We start from the raw sequence: 25,005 nt of genomic DNA on the forward strand, positions 1-25,005 counted from the left end.
TGCTTAGTAATAATACAATGAAAACAATAATAATATTATGATTACGTTTCTAGTGGAACATTTTTTCCTGGAATGCATTGTGTAAATCAGATCACATGAGAGTCATTTGAATTGCGAAATTGTTTGGTTTATTGCGGCGGCGTAAATTTGGCCTTACACCGGCCGCCGTACCGCAGTGCAGTCTGGGTAATAAATGGTTTGTGTTTTGGGCAAAGAAAGCACAGATGGTCGCCTTTCCCTATGGACGAATGAGCTTCAAAACACTATGTGTGTAGCCTAATTTTTATTCATACTCGACTGTGCGTTTTTAGATTTCGTCTGTTTGAATAAGAAACGCCACAAACCTGTGAATTTACTATTTATTGTCTCTAGACTATGTGCAATTAAAAGCGGCTACGATGCTAATTTAGCTTCTAAACGGGCAGAAATACACCTAAGTAAACTAACGCTGCTGTTCTATTAGCGGCTCATGAAGCAGCCGTTTAATAAACAAACCATGTCTTAAATGCTGATATGAATAATATTTATCTGCCTTCAGTGGTTAAAATTATAAGCTAGACTTTGTGTGCAACCGCTGCGCTAGTTTTATTGATTGCTTGATCGAGAAGCAGCAGCAGAGAGAAGGGGAAAAGATGGACGAAAGTGCCGAAAATGTGGACAACGACGACATTGTCATTATCGTGGAAAACGAGGCGGAAAGTCTGCCGGCAGGAGAAGAAAGGCTGAAGCAGCAAGGCACCTTCGGGCTCATGGACACTTGTCCCATCTGCAAGTTGAGCTTCCACAACAGAGAGCCCAAGCTGCTGCCGTGTCTCCACTCCTTCTGTAAGAGGTGTCTGCCTGCCCCCATCAGGAGCGCAGATCCGAGGCGGGACTCGCAGGGGCACCTTGACAGCAGCAAAACATGTAAGAAAAGTCTATTTACTAATGTGGAAGTCACTTATAAAGTTGTAGTAGCAGTAGCAGTTTTGATCATGTTGATTCTCAGTTATCCAGGTAACCGTGATCCTACATACTTCACTACAAAGCAACTTGACTTCTCTTTTTGGTTCTTGAAGGCATCTCACCTTTAATTCAGTAGTGTTATTCACTTGTAGCTGTAGTCCCACGTGTATATTGATATGCCTAAATCATATAGAATCTCAAGACTGCATTATAAGTACTTGATGAGTGGTGTGTTTAGAGATGGAAGTTCCAATTTGACATAGTTGCCCTCCGTTACTCTTTTCTCAAACCATCAAATCAATTGGGGTTTCTCAGTTTGATAGTGCATCATCCAAGATGCTTCTTCACTTCTAACAGCCTGACTGGGAGTGCCTTGTTGGCATCCGTCAGTCTGTAGACTATGGATAAGCGCCTTGCGAGGTAGTAGATGGGCAGCGTCTCGAGTGACTGTAGAGGCCGATTCTGGATCTGCATACTCTGCTGCAGCTCTCTCATGATCTCCAGTGCGCAAAGCCTGGGCAATTTTATGGAGAGACTGAGTTGCCCGGACAGCAGAATCCCCCTCTCGGTCTCACTAGCAGGTTCCAGAGGAATGGCAAGCCAGTACGTCTGGGGCCAGTTTGACTGCAGCAGTTGGCAGATCAATAGTATGATAGGTATTGACTGCCTAATGGGACTGCACTCCAAATTTTCTGTAGGGGTTGTCTCCCTTAGCCTTTGCAGATCCAACTGCGAACCGCAAGGCAACGGTGGTGCATGATGGCCGGTGGCTCAATTGAGCTCGTACGCCCTTTGACAGGTCTTGTGTTTTGGCCTGCTGGGTGTCATGCCACCCTCCTCACCAGTATGGCGGGGTGGGGGGAGCCGGTTTAAACGCTGACCACCCGTCCATGCCGCAGGTTGTACTGGGTTACAATGTTACCAGTAGCAGACTTGATGTCTGACCTGACCTGGCATCACGTGGGAGTGCCACGTGATATATTATCACCCCTAAATCACATAGAATCCCAAAACTGCATTATAAGCACCCAATAGGTGGTCTCTTTAGATATTGGATGCCTTTCTTGACTCTTTTCTCACACCATCTGTCTCCTGTGTCCCACCAGAACATAAATTCAGTGTTTATTAGTTTGATTATGTACCATTCATGAAGTTTTATTAATTCTAAATAACTGACTTGGGATCCCACATGTACCAAAACCCGTAGGTAAAAAAGCACAAACATCTTTACCATCCAGAAATGCGCAAAGTGCCTCTCGTTGTTCTTCCTTCAAAGAAGCGATAGGAGATTCAGCTAAAACTGACTTAATAGCAGCATCTACACGATCGTTGTCCTCCGTTGCCATGTTTGTTTTGATCTACTGGCGCTTGGTGTCGTCTTCACACTCGGATATCCCGCCCCACACACGAATACTGCTGTGTGATTGGCCCGTGCCAACTTGGCTCTGTACGAACAGTGAATGCGGGAGCGGAGCAAGATGGTTTCTTGAGAGATTTGTGAACTCACAAATATCGCGAGAAATCAACTTACTGGCAAGGTTACATATCACCTCATATCACACAGGAGCTCAAGACTGCACTTTAAGTACCTGTGAAGGGGTCTGTTTAGAGATGGCAGTTCAAGTTCAACATACATGGCTTTCTTTACTTCTTCCTCAAACCGTCTGTCTTCTCTATGCTATCACTGTCTGCAACATAAACTAGGGACTTATCTGTAGGATTTTGTCATCGAAGAGGCTTCTTCACCACAAACTGCCTGATGGAAAGTCCTACATGTATATAGTCAACCCTAAATAAAACAGGAGCTCAAGACTGCATTATAAGTACCAGATAAGTGGCCTGTTTAGAGATGGCTGGTCCAGTTAAACGTAAGTGCCTTCTTTCAATCCCTTATCAAACTATCTGTCTTCTCTGTCCCATCACCCACTGGGACATAAACTAGTGACTTATCTATTTGATTGCATATCCTCTAAGAGGTTTCTTCACTTCTAACTGGCTGATGGGGAGTCCTACATGAATATAATCAACCCTAAATCACATGGGCTCTCAAGACTGCATTTTAAGTGCCTGATAAGTGGTATGTTTAGAGACGACTGTTCCATTTAGAGATGGCTTCCTTCACTCCTTTCTCAAACCATCTGTCTTGTCTGTCTCACCACCCACCTGATCATCAACTGAGGGGTTATCACACCTTTATAACCACTGAGCTGAGAATGTCCCTTACCACAAGAGAAGGATGGGAAAATAAGCACATGCATGTAAAACTTGTGGCCATCCCCACTGAGCCATTGTTAAGTCAACAAAGAGATGTGTGGGGAAAAAAACAGCATCAAACAAGAGAGGAAAAGACGGACAGGTGGAAAAACGTTGTTAGTGATCCTAAAGCCGGCGTGTCTGAGGAAAATCTCAGTGCATTTAAGACCCACCAAGCGCTGTGATGCACAAACTGATTCACTTTAAAGATAAAACACCATCACACAAGCTGAATGACATTGTATATGCAGTTCAATGCACCAAGGAATGCACGGACTTAGATGTAGATGAGACTAAGCATCCAGTCAACAATCGCAAAGCACATCTCAGAAGAACCAGCTTATCGGGACAAGATTTAACATTCCACCTATACCTAAAAGACAAGAGACACTCCTTCGACGAAAGCAGTTTTAGATTCCAGACGGAGAACACTGATGCTTTGAGAGAGGAGTGAGGTGGCTATTTATGCTTAACTGGGCTCGTCATCTTTAAACATAGGAGGAGATCTGCTACACAATTTATCAGAAACCTATATTGCATGCTTGAGAACTCTGTCCTGAGGAAGTTTCACTATCATGAGCACCTTGAGTCATCCCTTACCTGGAAGTTTTACAGTCATTCACACCCCAAGACTTTTGAGTCATTATTGAACCATTATTCATGTCATTTGTGGTGAGAGTATATATCTGGGACTCCCCATCAGTTCTTTGGAATGAGAGATTAAATGTCTTCATGAAGCAAAATGAGAAGTCTAGTAGCCTATTGAAGCTCTTAGGAGAAAGTTTTGATGTTTAGTTTCATCACTGCAGTTTGATTGTGTATCTTCAGGTAGACCTGGACAAAATAAACTCATGTTTCTACCCATTCTGTCAATATTGATGTATTGGAGTCACGCTTAAGCAATGACTTTCTGCTGCCAGAAGCGTGTTACACTGTCAACAAATGATACACAACATTGCTGGCTTCATGAATCTGTTGAAGTAATTGCTTTCTGTCATTCAGACATTGATCACTTTGTTTAGTACAAGTGGTGTATAAGACATAATAATGCACTAATTAACAAAAGATTACACATACAGCAAGCTTTAATAGCTTAGTTTATTTATGATTTTCTGAACATTGAAAACCGTTACTGTGCGATGATAATCCAACTACTGCATTATGAACAATGAAAATATTTCAGCAGCTGTATTAGAACTCAGGAGTCAATCTGAGGACGACTGCTGTGCAACACAGAGTTTAACTGTAGCCTATAAGTTGTGACTCTGTGTGACAGCTGCAACACAATGTGACTTGCTGTTAAATTGGATACTACAGATGGCTGGAATCTACAAACTAGGCTTGTCAGAACCTGCATTACTTTCATTATTACGGAGTATCATTAATCTGACCTGCTTTGTCTCAACTGCAGTAAAGGTTAATTTTCATTGATATTTTAGTCTGTAATAGATTAACTGAATGGGGAAGGTGTTTAGCAATCCTGGCATTTAGATTCTGTCTTTTGCACTCCCTGTGTTGTTTTTGTACCAATATTAATGCCGGAATGTGCCAAAAGTCCTCCAGAAATCGCTTCGTACAACTTGAGCTACATTGCTTATATGTGCGCGCATTCCAGATTTGTGTTACTTTCATGGAAAAGTGACCAGGTTGCTCACTGAGTCATAAAGCCAGCACGTAAAGATACCATCAGTTTACAGAAAAGAGTTTGGACAGAGCTACAGTAGAGTTATTCCAGCAAATATACTGAGCCACTGCTGCAGTTTCAATGTTTTGATTATACTCAATATGCAACCTTTAATATCAGGCAAATTAAAGTTTAATGATGGTTTAAAAAATACCCTGGACTCTAACCACAATGTCACATTTAAAGCCTCCCTTTGTCATGCTCCATGTCTAATATTTGTGTTAAGATCCTCAGTTATTTATAGTGTCATTATTACATCACTGTTATAGAAACATTTCTCCGGGCTCTGTGTCTTTATGGAGGGAATAAATTCATGTAAATGGTTGTTAGTAGATACCTACAGTAATGAATGTTGTGTCTTGCTCCAGCGGGTGGTATTCGATGTCCAGTATGCAGACAGGAATGCTGGGAGAAGGACATATTGGACAATTTCTTTGTCAAGGACTCCGCTGAGGTGCCAAGCAGCACCGTGGAGAAAACCAGCCAGGTTGGTAATCGCGTTAATATCCTAAGCTACTCATCTGACACCACTTTCCTGCACCAACAGCGGTGATTTTTCATTAACTCAGTCTCCTTTTGTGTTTTAACAGGTGTGCATGAGCTGTGATGACAATACAGAGGCAACAGGTTACTGTGTGGAGTGTGTGGAGTTCCTGTGTGTGACGTGCATCGAGGCGCACCAGAGAGTCAAGTTCACCAGAGACCACACCATACGTCAGAAGGAGGAGATGTCTCCAGGTAGTGTGTGTTCTCCAGTAATTACACGACAGTATGTTTAGTCATGCACATGTTAGTGGTTGTGTACTTAAACCACACTGCTGTTTATTAAAAGATAACAATTAATCAAATGATATAATGTGCTCTTGACTGCAGGCTACACTGTGCATTGGTTGAATGCTTTTCACGCAATTACAGAGAAGTAGAATAACCCGTAGACTTAAGAAATACACTCTGAGCAGTTAAATAGTTTACCTTGGAAAAAAGAGGGATGGGACCACTGCAGTTGTTCAGAAAAGATGCTACCAGCTGTTATTTCTAAGTGATGGTTCTCTGCCTGCTAGTATTTCTGACAATCTTTTCTGACAAGATATAATTTGCGATAGTGATGATTTTGACCGTTAAAAAAGCTGCGAAAAATTCAGGAATAGAGTAGAGTCGGCAATGAAAGAAAACAGCAACCCTGTCACATGATCAGACAACATTTTAGATAGGTGAATGGATGGATACTTTATTCATCCCCTTGGGGAACTTCACGGTATCCAGTTGTTCACGCATGTTACATACAGGATAGATAAATGAACAATATACAGAAGAGCATGCGATTGGCATGTAAGGTTATAGAAATGGAAACAGGATTCAAGGATATTTATCGTCATTGCATTTCTGCAACGAAACTTTGTTAGTTCCATCTTTGGGTTGTGCATGTTTTTGGAGGGAGGAAGGTAGTGTAATGGAGGCAACAGCTCTGGGGAAGAAGCTGTTCCTCAGCCTGCTAGTCTGTGTTTTAATGGTAATAAGGTCCCACACAACGCTGATATTTACAAAAATGTGCAATGTGTGTTTACAATAAGGTGCAAAATTAGTGATATTTGCAATAAAAAAGAGTATTGTATAAGTACAAAATGAAATAAAATAAATTATTCTCAAAGTACAAAAACATTAAACTATGAAAACAGTAATAAGGTCATAAGACTGATATAGCTTCATGGTAATAGCTTATTTGGTGTGCTAACCCTCGTGTTGTCCTTACCAAAAAATGTTGTTGCCTTGTCTGAAAAAAGTCCAAATTCAGAAAAAATTTCCCCAAATTTATAAAAAATTTGCAAAATCTTCAGGAAGAAAATTCCTGAAAAGTTTCACTCAAAAGTTTTATTTTTTAAAATAAAAAAAATCCCCAAATTTGACAGCGGAATTCACTGTATTGTGGTTGATTTTTTCTGAATGTTCTTAAACATGTTTTTTAAATTAGTTTTTTCCACCAAAAAATGTTCAAAAATTTCCTAAACAATTTTGAAAATGTGGAAGTTTTCACTGTGGAAAAAAAAAAAAAAAATCCGCATTTTTGAAACTTTAAAAACAGGTCAATTTGACCCGCAGGACGACAGGAGGGTTAAGATTGCCATAAAAATAGTAGCGTAACTGATGTTGCACTTCTGTCTATTGAATATTCCTGGAAATATACAAAAATTCCATGGCTTAAAGTAGTACAAAAAGTGCATACAAGCTGCATGTAAACAAGTTCAATATATGAATAGGAAGTGCATAAAGAAAAAGGTTGACAAATATAAATATATAGACAGTTTATGTAAATGTAAGTCAGGAAATTACTAATATTTAGTGTCAGTGTTTGGCAGAGTTGAGTTCTCTTCTTGCTCTGGGATGGAAGCTGTTTTTCAATATATTTGTCTGGATTTAATGACGTTACGTTTTCTGTTTTTAAACTTACCACTTCTGCATTACAGAAGCTTTAGGAATATCCACGCAGAAGCCCGTATTTTGCGACATCCACAAGCAGGAGCCACTGAAGCTGTTTTGTGAGACGTGCGACCGACTCACCTGTCGAGACTGTCAGCTCCTTAAACACAAGGATCACAAGTACGCTGATTTTCTTCTTCCTACACTGAGAATTGTGTATTTTCTGGTGATTTTCTGTGAGTATTCACAGCAGCTGTCTGTTGCTTTACAGCTGTGATGCAACTTGTTACAGTGTTGCTGATAATTTAGTGGGCCTGATGTGATGTTTGTGGATGTTCTATGTAAAAATGTTAAAAAACAGTTTTACTGCAGGAAAGAATAATGATGTTTTAAAGTGCTGCTACAAGCAAGAATAGCAGAGATTCAGATGATCCACTGACCTGAGATGAAAAAATTGTGCTAAATTGTCTTAAAAACAAGCTTTCATTCGTCCGCTCATTGCTGATTTACATTCTTTGTGTTCTAGCTACCAGTTTTTAGAGGATGCTTACAGAAACCACCGACAGTATCTGGAGAACATGACGCAGCAGTTGCAAGAGAAAAGAAAGGCCATCGAGGACGTGTCCAGCTGTATCAACTCTGGGTAAAGTTATCCTCTGCAGCAGAGTGTCTGTGTCATTTGCATTTCAGATATAAATGGTATTTTATTAATAAAATGTTGATGTGTTGGTTAACAAAGAAAATTAGAACTGGATGCATTCGGGACTTTGAATTTAACCATTTTTTAGTTAAATCTTAAACAACTTGAATATTGAAACTGAATCCAGATTCACGTTTTGTTGCTGACTTTCATAGACTGCAGCAAGTTGAAGAGAATCGAAAAGCTGTAACCAATGAGATAAAGAAGTCCATCTGCAACCTGATCATGGAGATCAACAGGAAGGGGAAGATTCTCGTAAACCAGCTCGAGGTACGTTTAATCTCTGAGATGAATGACTTTTTAAATGCTTTTGCGACATTCAGGATTCCTTTTCTGACATGTACTCCTAGGCTCTGACTAAGGACCATGAAATGGGTTTAAAAAAGCAGCAGGAAGACGTCAACTCTCTAAGCAGACACCTGGATCATGTCATCAGCTTCACCAAATGGGCCACAGCTAGTCACAGTGGAACGGCTCTCCTGTACTGCAAGAGATTGGTGTGTAACGTCAAACAGCAATTCAATTCACAGTTCACAAAATCCTTTAATACTTTTGTGTTCTCAGTGACTTTACGATTCCTTTTGTCTCCTAGATCCTGTATCAGATCCATTATCTGATGAGAGCGAGCTGCAACCCTTCCATCGTTCCTCAGAGCTCCGTTCGTTTCCAATGTCGTTCTGGTTTTTGGGCCACAAACGTCGACCTTGGTAAGACTGTCATCACCTAGAAAGTACACAATATGTCAATCAGTAATGAAACCTGATTGTAGATTAACAAATGTTTCTGAGTGATTTGCAAAAGGTTAATGTATTCTTCAAAAAACATAACCTGCAGGAATCGTAGTTAAACTAGGGCATTCTAATGTCAGATTTGTCTAAAGTGAAACAGTGTTTTTTTTTCTACATGCGCTCTTTTCTGTGAAAGCAGGTCTGCTCTGCATTTCACGAGAATTCCGCATTTTTAAGTGTAAATATCGCATTTCACCGAAGTAAAAAAAGTACTACTTTGCACCACCATGGTCAACACAGTAGCTGTCTGTGCCAGTTAGAGCGACACTAATACAGCTTAATGATCATCGTGCACTCGCACAATGCCACCACTTCAAATTTTAACTGGCACTTTCTCAAAAAAGGGCGCAAATGTGAACATTTTGCTCACAGTCTAGAGCCCTGCTTTATACCCAGAGGAAGGTTTCCTGACCATCTGTTTACGCTCCGACTCTGACACATAAATCTCTCCCTCTCCTCTACTTTCATTATGAATATACTCGTATCAAAATGGTGAAGGCATTTCTCAGATAACACACTTGTACCACAGACAGGAAAATCTGATGATGCCATCTGAAAGACTTTGAGTGTCACCCATGTGGAATTTGAATCTGGAGTCCAGCAGTAGCAGATGGTTCAAGAATAAGAAAATAAAAATATCCCCTAATAAGATTTTACATTAATGAGTACACAGCTGTTTGATGTAGATGCCACCACTTGAAGATTTTACCATATGATATCATATATTTATCTTTATTTGTCATGCTCTCCCATCTATAAACAAGGGATGTTGGTTCTGCATTTGTCTTTCAGTGTGTTAATCACATCTGACCTAAATAACCTGCCAGTCTAAATGTTTTCAGTTCTCTCATTATCATTAACAGTACTAACAGTTTGTCTTGGGAAACACCTTATGGTCTCTGCTTGAATAGTTTTAGATTTTTTTTTCTTGGCTTTTAAATCTTTTACAGGAGAGTTTCTCTTAAAGCAATACTACAGTACCTACAGTAACACTTGTATGCATGTTACTGCTTTACCTCTGTTTTTGCAGACACATTTGAAAGCCTTCTTTCGCTCAGAATGTGTTTCGGTCATTCCTACTTCTTCATAGAGATTTTGATGCTTTATATTTACCGTGCAAGTCGGCCACCCAGCAGAAATGTTAACTATCGGACAGAGATACAGTTGGTCGGTTTTGTTTGTTTGTTTGTTTTCTTGCAGGTTCTCTGGTGGTGGAAAGAGGTCCAGGGAGGCCCCCCATCACCAACCACCTGGCAGGTCCCAGACCAGAAGCACCTCCTGGAGGTCTCTCACTCTCAGCACAGCAGCGACAAAGTACACTGGCTCAGCTCCAGATGCAGGTAGGAGGATTTTTTCTGTAGTTTCAGTGCCTTGACAAGTTCATTTGTCTTAATTAAGAGTGAAGATCTACTTCCTGATAAATGGACACATTTTAGCTACTGCTCAAAGATGGAAAATCTCCAAAAACTGTGCTTTGATTCATAGAATTTGTAATCTAGAAATTCAATTTGACTCTATTAAAACACTTCTCTGTCTAAGGTTGACAAGCTTTCCCAGCAGCCCCACAGGCAGCCTCCTCCCAACCACTGGTCCTGGTACCAGAACGTGAGACTCCCAGGACCTCCAGGACCTCCCGGCCCGCCGCCGCCAACCAGACCCATCCACGGAGGCTCCTCACCCTCCCAAGGTCCCCACAGCTTGGCTCAGCCGGGACGGAGATATGGAGGCTCCCACCCCAACCCCAGAAGCCCCACGTCGTCCATGCTTCACAACACAGGCTTCCAGGCTGCACAGGTCAGTTAGAAGTGGATTCAGGGGTTATTAAGGGAACTTCAAGTTTAGCTCTGGGTTGTCATTGTAACTAATACTGAAGATGTTTGAGATAAGAGCTCAGTATGTATTAAAACTCTTCAGAATAGCCTCACCATTCCTGGAATATCCCATGGAGCTCAGTGCTCAGATAGTCATAGAAGATTACCAGTTTTTCCAGTGATTTAAAAGCCATATCTTAATTTTCTATGTGTCTTTGTAAAGTGATATAATCCCAAAATATAAACTGATTCAAACACCTAAACCTCATATCCTTGTTGGCCTTTCAACATTTGCAGTAAACATATTTAGTGGTTTGAATGCTGTTTCGTATTTGCTCTTGACTTTCTCTCGAGGCCGTTCAGCACCAAGAAGTGGCTGAAAGATAAAGCATATAAATGCCTTACACACCATGCTTAGTGCTTTGAATTATGTTTTTATGTTAATTTTTTACTCGCTCTAAGACCTTTGAACACTGTAGGATGCAGCTGAAAAATAGAACTGTCTTACATGCCAGAAGAATATATCTAAACAGCACATTTATTGAATAGAATATGCAATTTTAATTACAGTCAGTTCTACTGTTGCACTAATAATTTAGCAGTCAGTAACATTCACACCGCCTGCAGTTTTGTCCAGTTTCCCCTCCTGCTTTGGCTGCTGCAGCTGTGTTGTTTATAGTCTGTATTATGTTTTTAAAGTCTTTCTCTGGTATTATAACTTGTTTTTATTTATAAAATATGCCAAATATGGTCATCTGTTGCTGCCTCTCTTATCCACATTTAGAAAACCTCAGCTGGCTCGCCGAGTTGATGACAGCTTCATAAAACGAAACAAAATGATACACTGAGTACGATTCTGCTTTTTAGTACAAGACTCTGGTACACATTTGAGTACATCGTTCTGTGGGGAACATGCCGCTTGTTGTTCGTTGCACAGAACGTTTTTGCAGATGGTGCTTATCACGGACTAATGGCGATACCAGAAAGACTGCTCACAGTTGTGATAACAATGTCCAGCACTGCTCCAGTTTTGTTATCATGAAGATTTCATTCATGCGAGTATTATTCAAATGCTTTTAATAAAATTAGATTATCTTTTGCCTCAAACACTGGGATGGATCAAGTCGGTTTATATACTAGAATAAAATGCATCCTTTCTGCTTTTCCTCTCAGAAATTATAGCAGAAATGGTGAAGTGCAATTATTTAAATGTTTCCACTCCTTCTCCTCTGTCTTAATACACAAATCAGTGGCGTAAATTGACTTGAAGTGATCATTCAGCTTCATATTTTCTCTATTTCTAGTCTCTGAGAGATCTGATCAACAGCTCTGGTTTCCCTCCTAAACCTATGGATATGTCGCAGGGTCCTTCACGCTTCCCCCAACCTCTAACCGCCGGAGCAGCCACACAGACGTCACTACATCAGGTCGGTTGGTAGACGAGGGATAAGAGAATTTCATGCTGACGTGTAGCTGTGATGATGCATTAACCCTGACCTGTTTTGTTTCCGTTTCCGTCAGAGATGCATGCCAGAGTCGTCCTTCCTGAAGAGAAGCGAACCCGGCGGCTCCCTGCCTTCCATCACCATCTCTGTCCCCAAACCCGGCTTCGCACCGAGTCTGACCGCGGCGGCCGCAGACAAAACAAGCGCTGTCAATCATGCCGCAGGTCATTATCTCTGCTCTGATTCGTCCTTTCTTGTGTTAAAATCAACAGAGAGCGTTTCTTTTGTCTTCCAGATCTTGAAATGTAATTTTCTTTTCTCTTTTTTTCAGTTCAAGCAAGACAGAACTCACCGATGGCCAAGCCGTCCTCCACAGACAGGGGCACGGGGTGAGAAAGGATCTTGAAAGACACTTTGTCCTTCTTCCTATTGTTTTCTTTATACACACGTGGACAAAATTGTTGGTACCCCTCAGTTAAAGAAGGAAAAACCCACAATTCTAACTGAAATCACTTGAAACTCACAAAAGTAACAATAAATAAAAATTTATTGAAAATTAAATAATCAAAATCAGCCATCACTTTTGAATTGTTGATTAACATAATTATTTAAAAAAACAAACTAATGAAATAGGGCTGGACAAAAATGATGGTACCCATAACTTAATATTTTGTTGCACAACCTTTTGAGGCAATCACTGCAATTAAATGATTTCTGTATTTGTCAATGAGCGTTCTGCAGCTGTCAACAGGTATTTTGGCCCACTCCTCATGAGCAAACAGCTCCAGTTGTCTCAGGTTTGATGGGTGTCTTCTCCAAATGGCATGTTTCAGCTCCTTCCACATATGTTCAATGGGATTCAGATCTGGGCTCATAGAAGGCCACTTTAGAATAGTCCAACGCTTTTCTCTCAGCCATTCTTGGGTGTTTTTGGCTGTGTGTTTTGGATCGTTGTCCTGTTGGAAGACCCATGACCTGCGACTGAGACCAAGCTTTCTGACACTAGGCAGCACATTTCTCTCCAGAATGCCTTGATAGTCTTCAGATTTCATCGTACCTTGCACACTTTCAAGACACCCTGTGCCAGATGCAGCAAAGCAGCCCCAAAACATTACTGAGCCTCCTCCATGTTTCACCGTAGGGACAGTGTTCTTTTCTTCGTATGCTTGGTTTTTGAGTCTATGAACATAGAGTTGATGTGCCTTACCAAAAAGCTCCAGTTTGGTCTCATCTGTCCAAAGGACATTCTCCCAGAAGCTTTGTGGCTTGTCAACATGCATTTTTGCAAATTCCAGTCTGGCTTTTTTATGAGTTTTTTTCAGCAGTGGTGTCCTCCTTGGTCGTCTCCCATGAAGTCCACTTTGGCTCAAACAACGACGAATGGTGCGATCTGACACTGATGTACCTTGGCCTTGGAGTTCACCTTTAATTTCTTTGGAGGTTGCTCTGGGCTCTTTGGATACAATTCCAACGATCCGTCTCTTCAATTTGTCATCAATTTTCCTCTTGCGGCCACGTCCATGGAGGTTGGCTACTGTCCCGTGGGTCTTGAACTTCTGAATAATATGAGCCACTGTTGTCACAGGAACTTCAAGCTGTTTAGAGATGGTCTTATAGCCTTTACCTTTAAGATGTTTGTCTATAATTTTTTTTCGGATGTCCTGGGACAATTCTCTCCTTCGCTTTCTGTTGTCCATGTTCAGTGTGGTACACACCTTTTCACCAAACAGCAGGGTGACTACTTGTCTCCCTTTAAATAGGCAGACTGACTGATTATGAGTTTGGAAACACCTGTGATGTCAATTAAATGACACACCTGAGTTAATCATGTCACTCTGGTCAAATAGTTTTCAATCTTTTATAGAGGTACCATCATTTTTGTCCAGGCCTGTTTCATTAGTTTGTTTTTTTAAATAATTATGTTAATCAACAATTCAAAAGTGATGGCTGTTTTTGATTATTTAATTTTCAATAAATTTTTATTTATTGTTACTTTTGTGAGTTTCAAGTGATTTCAGTGAGAATTGTGGGTTTTTCCTTCTTTAACTGAGGGGTACCAACAATTTTGTCCACGTGTGTATGCTTGACTGTTGCTGTGAGATCACACATATAGATAAATAAAATAGGGTTGCAGTGAACAGAAGAAAATGTGTTTGACTAAAATCGTAGCTTCAAATCAACAATTGGTTGCATTTCTGTACCTCTGGGTTAACTAAAACTGGCCACAGTGTGTTGAATTCACTCAACCTGACAGCCTGATGAGCCTAAATGGATTACAAATAAACATAAAAACCTAGCATTTGTAGCATGATAAATCATTTTAGCATCATTTTATAATGAAATGATAATAGCAGGCGTCTTTGCACCTGCTCATATTTAGATCATTTCTGAAAATCGAACCATATCAACTCATGATCCCAGCACGAGAACAATGGAAGAATACCGTATCTGTCGCATAGATCTTTGAAAGTTTTTTTCACCCATTCCTCTTATTTACCGAGTGTGGCAGCACTTTAACGCCATGAATTGTTCATAATCCGGTTATCATGGTGGTCCCTGTATGATGAATCGTATTAATGCCTGTTTTTCTGGACTTCTGCTGCGAGGAGCTTCTGTTCTTCCTTAGTGTTTTCCGCGTGTCTCCGTCTGCGTTGTTAGAAAAAATTTGGAGATGTGTGACATGGAAAATTTCCTGCTTGATAAGAGCCACACGAGGGGGCATGGCTGCTAAAATGACTTAACCATTAACCATTAACTTCATGAAGACAAGTTAGCCTAAAGTTTAGGCTAGCCAACTTTGCAAACAGCAGTTTGTTTAGGCCCTAAATGAACTGCTCTTTGCAAAGTTTGCTCTTGACTTTTATTTTTTTATTTCATGAGGGACCATGCAATTAACATAGAAAACATCTGATGTATTGCATATAGAGTGGATAGCATTAAGCTAGTTTTCAACTCCTGAACCTGGTTTGGGCTTTTCTTTTTTTGGCCGATTTGCGACAGCAAAATGCAGCCATGAATGTGACATGGTGTCAGTCACTTTGGAGTCACAGACATGAAGTTAAATCTTGTCTATTTTTGGGTTGGCAGGGTAAAAAGAATGTGAAAATGCAGGAGTGAGGGTTAGGTCACAAGTATTCTCTTCCTACCGCTGCAAAAACTAATGCTTTGATCCAGGAAGACTGTTGATGTGAAGCTTTTCTCCTCATAATTGGAACACCAGCGATTCTCCGACCAATAAGAATTTGGTCGCTTGAATCGCATCGACCAACCAGGAACCAGTCAATCTGTACAATTAGTGCCATGGATTTAAAACTGGACTGTTTATATGCTGCATTTTTGGGAGCATTACATTAAACTACTGTGATTTTGTGTGCCCTAACTATCACTGAATACACCCTGCAATGCTCAGATTGTACCATTGCCGATATCTGTTTTTTTTCATATATATATATACACACGTGGACAAAATTGTTGGTACCCCTCAGTTAAAGAAGGAAAAACCCACAATTCTCACTGAAATCACTTGAAACTCACAAAAGTAACAATAAATAAAAATTTATTGAAAATTAAATAATCAAAAACAGCCATCACTTTTGAATTGTTGATTAACATAATTATTTAAAAAAACAAACTAATGAAACAGGCCTGGACAAAAATGATGGTACCTCTATAAAAGATTGAAAACTATTTGACCAGAGTGACATGATTAACTCAGGTGTGTCATTTAATTGACATCACAGGTGTTTCCAAACTCATAATCAGTCAGTCTGCCTATTTAAAGGGAGACAAGTAGTCACCCTGCTGTTTGGTGAAAAGGTGTGTACCACACTGAACATGGACAACAGAAAGCGAAGGAGAGAATTGTCCCAGGACATCCGAAAAAAAATTATAGACAAACATCTTAAAGGTAAAGGCTATAAGACCATCTCTAAACAGCTTGAAGTTCCTGTGACAACAGTGGCTCATATTATTCAGAAGTTCAAGACCCACGGGACAGTAGCCAACCTCCCTGGACGTGGCCGCAAGAGGAAAATTGATGACAAATTGAAGAGACGGATCGTTGGAATTGTATCCAAAGAGCCCAGAGCAACCTCCAAAGAAATTAAAGGTGAACTCCAAGGCCAAGGTACATCAGTGTCAGATCGCACCATTCGTCGTTGTTTGAGCCAAAGTGGACTTCATGGGAGACGACCAAGGAGGACACCACTGCTGAAAAAAACTCATAAAAAAGCAAGACTGAAATTTGCAAAAATGCATGTTGACAAGCCACAAAGCTTCTGGGAGAATGTCCTTTGGACAGATGAGACCAAACTGGAGCTTTTTGGTAAGGCACATCAACTCTATGTTCATAGACTCAAAAACCAAGCATACGAAGAAAAGAACACTGTCCCTACGGTGAAACATGGAGGAGGCTCAGTAATGTTTTGGGGCTGCTTTGCTGCATCTGGCACAGGGTGTCTTGAAAGTGTGCAAGGTACGATGAAATCTGAAGACTATCAAGGCATTCTGGAGAGAAATGTGCTGCCTAGTGTCAGAAAGCTTGGTCTCAGTCGCAGGTCATGGGTCTTCCAACAGGACAACGATCCAAAACACACAGCCAAAAACACCCAAGAATGGCTGAGAGAAAAGCGTTGGACTATTCTAAAGTGGCCTTCTATGAGCCCAGATCTGAATCCCATTGAACATATGTGGAAGGAGCTGAAACATGCCATTTGGAGAAGACACCCATCAAACCTGAGACAACTGGAGCTGTTTGCTCATGAGGAGTGGGCCAAAATACCTGTTGACAGCTGCAGAACGCTCATTGACAAATACAGAAATCGTTTAATTGCAGTGATTGCCTCAAAAGGTTGTGCAACAAAATATTAAGTTGTGGGTACCATCATTTTTGTCCAGCCCTATTTCATTAGTTTGTTTTTTTAAATAATTATGTTAATCAACAATTCAAAAGTGATGGCTGATTTTGATTATTTAATTTTCAATAAATTTTTATTTATTGTTACTTTTGTGAGTTTCAAGTGATTTCAGTGAGAATTGTGGGTTTTTCCTTCTTTAACTGAGGGGTACCAACAATTTTGTCCACGTGTGTATATATATATATATATATATATATAGCACATAACATTCACGTATTTCAGATGACAAACCTAAAAACACTGTCAAACCAAGATCAAAGTGTCTATTTTTCAGCTATGTCATAATCCTAACCGTTCTTTTCCTCTCTGAAAATCTGTATGTTGAAGGACGACAACTTGGAAACATGCTTCAGAGCCGCCATCCGCCCCCACATCTAAACGAAGAAGAAGGTCGTCCCCAGGACCCGTTATCGTCATCAAGGACGAACCGGAGGATGAGGATGAAGTTCGCTTTGTAAGAGAATACTTACATTACCTCAGTCTAGAGCCTGAAGAAAACGTTTGATTGTCATTGTGTTCTAAATGCAGCGAAAATAAGCTGAATATTATATAATTATAATAACGTCTTTAGTATTTCTGTCTTTTTAAAATACATTAATGACTAATATTTTGTCATGTTATATGGCTTTAGTGCAAGCTCAAAATGGTTCCATCAATGTAAAAAATGTTTAGGGCCTCCTAAATTAACACTTTGTACTAAATAAAAACTGCCAGCAGAGTTGATAGGCATATTATCTATAAAAAAAATGATCAGAATTTCACCATTTATCGAAGCCAGACAGTGTTAAACTGGCCACAATCCTTAATTTTTTTAAACAGAATTGGGGAACTGAACCAAATCTTGTGATATTTTACCAAAATCACTTTATTCTACATGTCATAACAATTAGCTGTAACCAGATTCTGTAAAAAAATAAAATATTTGCACTTTTAGTCACAACATTGAAGCCATTAGTGACTCATCTGAGACTGACTATCACAGGACAGTAATTCAGGGAATGTTTTGGGTGAACCGCAGGCTGCGTTTCTTTGTATTTTGCTGCGCATATGTGTGTGAGTGTGTGACAAATATAAACTCTCGCAGATACTGAGACAACATGGAAACAAAATAACCACCCATGCATTGTCTATACACCGCTTAATCCTCACTAGGGTCGTGGGTGTGCTGGAGCCTGTTCCAGCTGACTTAGGGTGAAGGCAGGGGACACCATGGACAGGTCACCAGTCTGTCAAAATAATAATGTAGGTGGTAAAATATTGTATTAGGGAGAATCACCATTTTTTCCAATGTTGATAACTTCTGTGGGTACTTAGACAAATGTTTTATAGGTTAAAAAAAAAGACAAGTTTTTAAAAAAAAGCAGTTTTTATGAATTCATTCATTACAACCGAATCCTGCTGACATGTTTGAGGTCTCTAGTTCTAGTAGTGGTTGTGCTGTTTCCATAGAGGTACAGGACTTCATATTACAGTGAAAAATGAGCCCACACTGCATAAAAATGTAACCGGAGCAAAAACCTCTTAGGGTTCAAATGGTTAAATGGCTGCTCCTCCTCAATCAGTGCTCACTTTCCCATTATGTGTCTTATATTTCTGTGGCTCATTGTGTCTAACTGCATATATGTCATATTTCTGTTGCCTCCAGGTGCAGTCCAGTGTCGGGTCCAGCCTGCCAGACAGCAGCACTGGGACTCAATCGAAGCCCCGGCAGCAACCGAAAAGTTCTGCACCAGCCCCAGCTCCTACATCAGACTCCAATGACCAGCGTCCTCAGCCGCCATCGCAGCCAGAGTCTGAAAAGAGAGCAGAGGCAGAAGAAGATCCAAACGAGGACTGGTGCGCCGTCTGTCAGAACGGAGGAGAGCTTCTCTGCTGTGACAAATGTCCCAAAGTTTTCCACCTGGCCTGCCACATCCCCACTCTGAATGAGTCCCCCAGGTGAGAGGCAGATCGCCACACAACATCATGTAGTGTTGAATTATCATCAAAATGACACCAACTCAGAGACATGAGCATCCTAGAACATAAAGGAGAGTATTAACCTCAAATCAAACCTGTTTTTCTGCTTTATGGAGCCACTTCTCTGAGTATGAAGACTGTCTACATTTTACCATTGACTTTATTGTCCATAATATTTTAAGTTCATCAACATTTTTTGGAGGTTCTATAATTTAAACCTTCTAACATCTGTGTTAATGCATATTTGCCAAGTCTATGCCTTCACTGTAGATGGTGATGGTGATACAAGAGCTTCCTCTTGGGGTCGCTATTTTTCTTTGCTTTGATTTTCTGAAGCTGAAAACAAACGTCCTCATCTGAGAAGTGCTTTCACCATCTGAACCCACACATTTTACATTTACTGCAGGCTCATTTTTCACTGCACCTTTATGGAAACAACACAACTATGGCTAGAAGTAGAGAAATCAAGAATGTATTCTGTGCGGTATAACACAGGTAAAAAATCATTAAGTTCTAAAAAGAAAAAAGAAAGTACATTTTTTTGGATACTTTATTTTAGAAGAAATAAAAACATCTGGAAAATGTCCACAGGTGTTACTGGGGGAAAAAGTGACTCTACGTACTAGCATTATTTTACGTCGATATTTTATGACTAATGATGTTTCTATAACCACACTGGTGATGGGTTGTTTTTATATTTTTTGAGCTAAAACATGACAGTACATGGTCTAATATCTCAGACACGTTGGTGTTATTTGTACAGTAATTTAAACAATGTAGATCTTTAATTGCAAATTTATGCAAAACTGCTAAAATCTCACAGTCAGTTCTGTCTTACAACGGCAAAGTTTTTATGCCTCAACGCAGCATTTGTTCATGTGTTACCTGCAGATTAATCAGAGGAGAAAATGGTTAAAAATAAGTCTTTTAATGATGTGACTCCATTTAAGCTGTTCTCTCTAAGACTTATCTTGTAAGACGTGAAGTTTTCTCGTTTTTTCATAAGTCCTCACAGCTTTCTCCAACCTTTCATCTCTCCTCAGTGGCGAGTGGTTCTGTTCGTTCTGTCGAGACCTCGTCGCTCCTGAGATGGAGTACGACTGTGACAGCAAAGACGCTCCGGTCTCTGGGGAGTTCCCACCTGTTGACAGACGGGTAAACTCACTCAGCTTGATGTTTTTTTTCCTTCTGTTTATTTAATCTTACTTTACTTTGAAATAAAGGTTCACCTGTATGTTTTTTTTAAGCACCAATGAAATGTGTTTTTCTTGAGGGCAGAAATGTGTAACTTGCTGCTGCTCTTTTTCTTCTTCCTGTAGAGGTGTGAGAGGCTGCTTCTGCGTCTGTTCTGTAATGACTTCAGCACTGACTTCCAGGTGCCTGCTTCTCCATCGGTAAGGCTTTTTCTTTAGTATCTAATCAATATAGACAGACAGAAGCTGCTCAGGAGTCGGCGTGTTAATATAATTACATTCAGTTGTAGCTTAATCTCTGTACAAACATCTTGTTTGATAGTGATTGTTAGTTTTTGAGAGACCGCGTGTACCAGGGGCTTAACTTTCACTGTTCTTCTGCTGCAGGAGACAAGAAGGTACAAAGAACTAATAAAGACTCCAATGGATTTGTCGATAGTGAAGAAGAAGCTGGAGTCAAAGTCAAAGGACAGTGGACATTATGACAATCCTGAGGGGTTTGTCACCGACGTCAGGCTCATATTTTTCAACTGTGCAAAGTACTATAAGGTAAGTGTCAACTTGAATAGTTTGTCCCTTTTCCAAACATAGGAAGTGTTAATGAGAATAATCACCCCCCGGTCACATTTTTATCTATAAATTTGGTGTTGTCTTGATTTTTTTCATCCCCATCCTGCCCTGTTTTCTAAAAAAAAAAACAGGATTAAATAATATCATAAGCAATTATCACTCACTGCAGCACCTGCTGCTTGTTGAGGACAGTAACTGCAGAATGATCCGAGTTTTCCTGTCAGTCTCCAAAACGGCAGAAAAAGTCGCTAGATTTGTGGCTAGTCGCTTTTGACAAAAAAAGTCGCGAGGACGCTTTGGAAAGTCGCTAGATTTAGCGAGAAAGTCGCTAAGTTGGCAACACTGGCGCCGCGCTCCGCATCAGCTCGTGCTTCTAGTGTGTGTGTGTGTGTGTGTGAGAATGCGCGAACTGATGACGTCAGGCCGGGCGTCACTTAAAAACTCACTCACAACTCCATTTATATTGGTTATAGATTTCTCATTTTATTGTGAAATCAAGCAGGACCCACATATTTCTCTTTTTTTTCGTGGAAACGTGAGATTCTTGTGGAAATTATGCGCTGTTTTGTGGGGATTATGCGGCCTTTTGGGAAATAATTGACTCCCACATAATCAGCGGCATTTTGGTGATTAATGCGGGAATTCATGCGATCATATAATCGCATTTTTCTGGAGGGTTTAGTTAGTGTCTGCTAATACCTGACACCATTTCCTTAATAATACACAATATAGGTGCTGTATTTTGATGGCAGTACTTGATTGTGCCACCAGGTGGAGCCTCTTACTACTTAGTATTATAGCAACAAGAGGAGACAGGCAGTTTGGCTTTGACATGGAAAGAGCATTGTGGGAATGTTAGCTCATAAAGGGGCACCATGACAACGTTTTCTGTAAGGCTTAATAACATCTGCACTCTTAAAATCAACTTTAATCAGTTAAGATACATTTCTGTGTACAAATGACACACGTCATGGCTTCTAATGCAGCCTATATCATGTATCCGTCTCCAATAAAAACTGTGATGAACTAATATTGTCAGTTAATCAGTTATTCACTGATATTGCTGCGCAGATCAAGGAAATGATTCAAATTTATAACACTTGTGTGACAGCAGGTGCAAACAAATATCTAAGCTCAGGTTCTTGCTGATAAAAATCTGTTAAAAATGGTTTTAATTGAATCAACATTCCAAACAGATATAATAGAAATAGAAGTAGCATCAGGTCTGTTAACATTGGTTGTATTAAGAAGAAATGGAGCAATAGTAAAAATGAGAACAATATCCAAAGTTATAATCAAAGAAGTGGTTAAGTATCAATACAATACACTGTTTATACCCAATTATATGTATGGTTATTTACATACATACATCAACCTCATCCTACACCAACATTTATCATCGATTACAGCGCTTCATGAACCTTTTAACTGAAACTTCTAACTTTACCAGGCGACCTCGGAGGTTGGGAGCGCCGGCTTGTACCTGGAGGACTATTTTGAGGAGCAGCTGAAGCTCATCTACCCAGACAAGGCCTTCCCCGGAGGCAGGGAGGAACAGATGATCCCTCCTCTAGAGGACGAGATCGACGAAGAAGAAGAGATGATGGAGGAAGGTTTGGCGCCCGTCGAAGATGAGAAGCCACAAAGCCCTGCAGGAGAAGGAATCCCTCCGGTGGAAGAGGACTTGGCTCCTCTGGAAGAAGCCACAGCCCCGGCAGAGGAGGCAAAACCGGAAAAGGAGTCGAGTGAAACGAGCGAAAAGGAGACGGGTGAAGCAGGAGCCGCCACAGATGGAGGTGATCTTCCTGCAGAGGAGGAGGTGAAGCAGGATGAGGTCACTCCTCCTAAAGCGGTGGAAATCCGCCCGGCTGCTGAGAGCGAAACAAAAGACGGAGTGGCTTCCAGCAAAACGAAAGACGGTGAGACTTGCAGCTCACCGAAAACAGAGAATCCTCAGCTGCCTCCAGAAAAACCTGCAGCTCCGCCTGAAGCTCAGGAGGAGAAAGCAGCTCCTGCAGAAACAGCCAAAGAAGAGGAGGGATAAATCGATAAAACCAGAATGGAAGAGAAACTGTAGAAAAGATCTCAGTCTTCCTCAGAAATGGCCCCAGTGGGGACCCACATTTGCTGCAACCAGATAGTTTTTGTCCTGTTATTTGCAATAGGAAAAAGAGGTTCCTGCTGGACTGAATAGGAGCGGATTTTGCTGTAGATGCACAACAAAGGGAGTAAAAAAAGCTCTTTATGTGTTTTTGCTGCGGACAGAGGTTTTATGCTATTGTAACATAAAACGGTTATTTCCTGTGATGATGACACCCAAAAGCACACAAGATATTCTTTGTTATCATCACTTATCTTGCTCATGCCTTGTATATATTAATCCTGCAAATTGAAAGCACAAATGCTGCTGTCAGAATATGAATTTGGGATTAGAAATGCATGCAAGATGTCTTAATAGAAATAATGCCTCCACTTTTGTGTTTGTGCTCACTTGTTCTAGCCGTTTGGCTCATAGAAAGACTGTTTTATTGCAATAGTAGTATTTTTATTATTTTAATATCTCATTAATGCTGTGTAGTTGGCAGATATGGACGCTGTCGTTTCTGTACAGGAGGAACATGTATGTCAGTGCAACTTTCTCTTAAAAAATCTGACATTTGAAACCTCTGTTCTGGGTTGCAACGATCCCAACAAACACTGTTTTATCACAGAGCAGCCTCGTCGTTTTCATCGAGAGAGCAGTTTTATTGACTCCACCGTTATCAGTCGTAGATAATTCCGAGACATGATGATCAGCTTCTGTTTTCCAGAGCGTGTCCTTGCCGCTGTGCGTCACGATTACTCTTGGATAAGTTTAGACTAAAACCTTATCGTCGCAAGGGAAGTGAAGGGAAGAAATCACACGTTTCGTGTATTTTTGAAGCTTAACCCTCCTGCTGTCTTCATTTACGGGCACCAAAAAATATTGTTTCCGTGTCTGAAAAAAATCCAACAAAGAATTCCTCAGATTTATAAAAATTACCAAAATTTTCAGGAAGAAAATTCCAAAAATTCCTTAAAGGTTTCCCGTAAAAGTTCTATTTAAAAAAAAAATTGGCAAGAAATTTAAATTTGCCAAAACTAAAAACTATTGTAAATATTTTCAAAAAATGAGTAAAAATCTTCCAAAAAAATCCTAAAAATATCTAAAGTGATTTCATAAATGTATCAGTAAGAGTTCTAATAGAACATTCGGAAAAAAATCAACCAAAATCCAGCGAAATTCGCTGGATTTTGGTTGATTTTTTTTCCGAATGTTCTTTAAAAAAAAAATTTTTAACTTTGCATTTTTCCAACAAAAAATTTTCAAAAATTCCCCAAAAATGTAGAAAATGTGGAAGTTTTAACTGTGAAAAAATGTTTTTTTTCCCCCACTTTTTCAGACTTTAAAGCGGGTCAGTTTGACCTGCAGGGCAACAGGAGGGTTAAGATGAACAGAGCGACTCCAGAACAGACATTAATACTTTGTCCCATGTTGTCACTTTAATACTAATCGAGAACAAAACCTGTAAATTTATTCTGGATTTACTCTCTACGATGGTGAGCAGAACAAATACCTGCATTTACAATATTTGTAATAAACAGGATTACATGTAGTTATGGTGTGTGCTATGCTTTCTCTGTTTAAAAACACTTTATTGATTCACTCGGGGTTGTTTTGTTGTTGGTTTTTGATTGGTTTTATTTTTCCTTCTGTACTGGTTTTAAATCTGTTGGCTGTCTGCATCATGGCTCCACTTGGAAAAGGATTTCCAGAGGAACTAAAAAAATTGCAATTCGGAGACTTTGCGAAGATAGAAAAGAAAAGAGGAAGAAACAAACACAGTTTGAGCTTTAATCAGGAGGTATCGTCAGAGCAGTAGGACCACTCATCAGAACCGCTAAAATTAGCAACACTAAACGTATGTTACTCGTACGCTCTAGCTCTGGAAAACGGACGTGTTTCAGTTATTCTTTTTTTTAATGTGGACATTATTTGCATTTTTTTTCGAATGTTTATTTTTAATAGTCAACAAGTTGCTATCTGTAATTTAACAAACCCCACAAAATCTTTAAAAGGATTTTTTTAATCGTCAGTATAGCTCATTTTTAATTTAAGTAAAGGCAAATATCTGTGAATATCAATATTTTTTCTGATTGAAATGTAGTAAAAAAAAGATTTAATTTTTGTCAAACTACGTAAAAGAACAAATTGACAGTTTTGCCTGTTTTATTTGACTTTTTACAATCGACCTACTAACCCTCCTGTTGTCCTCATTTACAGGCTCCAAAAATATTGTTTCCTTG

General features: G+C 40.0%; 1 protein-coding gene across 4 annotated transcripts; it reads left to right on the top strand.

The window, feature by feature from the left end:
- Positions 1–156: 156 nt before the first annotated feature.
- Positions 157–24,314, top strand: trim24 (tripartite motif containing 24). 4 transcript variants are annotated; one of them, XM_022197673.2, is made up of 19 exons: positions 157–906; positions 5,251–5,369; positions 5,473–5,620; positions 7,345–7,477; positions 7,824–7,940; positions 8,153–8,267; positions 8,348–8,494; positions 8,590–8,704; positions 9,986–10,125; positions 10,325–10,579; positions 11,901–12,023; positions 12,118–12,265; positions 12,373–12,430; positions 17,285–17,411; positions 18,603–18,895; positions 19,960–20,071; positions 20,236–20,310; positions 20,497–20,658; positions 22,130–24,314. In XM_022197673.2, the coding sequence occupies exons 1-19, from the start codon at positions 633–635 to the stop codon at positions 22,721–22,723; spliced, it is 3,255 nt and encodes a 1,084-aa protein (XP_022053365.1). In that variant the 5' UTR covers positions 157–632; the 3' UTR covers positions 22,724–24,314. The 4 variants fall into 4 exon arrangements, with proteins under 4 accessions (XP_022053365.1, XP_022053369.1, XP_022053366.1 ...); XM_022197677.2 differs by having other exon boundaries at positions 11,961–12,023; XM_022197674.2 differs by having other exon boundaries at positions 10,343–10,579.
- The last annotated feature ends 691 nt before the right edge of the window (positions 24,315–25,005 follow it).

This window comes from Acanthochromis polyacanthus, chromosome 1, assembly GCF_021347895.1.
Source record: "Acanthochromis polyacanthus isolate Apoly-LR-REF ecotype Palm Island chromosome 1, KAUST_Apoly_ChrSc, whole genome shotgun sequence".
NCBI classification, from domain to species: domain Eukaryota; kingdom Metazoa; phylum Chordata; class Actinopteri; family Pomacentridae; genus Acanthochromis; species Acanthochromis polyacanthus.

Excerpts from the sequence above, each read along its gene's own strand:
- trim24 (XM_022197673.2), top strand. The coding sequence starts at position 633 with ATGGACGAAAGTGCCGAAAATGTGGACAACGACGACATTGTCATTATC. Across the intron at positions 17,412-18,602 it reads ATGAGGATGAAGTTCGCTTT|GTGCAGTCCAGTGTCGGGTC; the intron begins GTAAGAGAATAC and ends TGTTGCCTCCAG. Across the intron at positions 20,659-22,129 it reads ACTGTGCAAAGTACTATAAG|GCGACCTCGGAGGTTGGGAG; the intron begins GTAAGTGTCAAC and ends TAACTTTACCAG.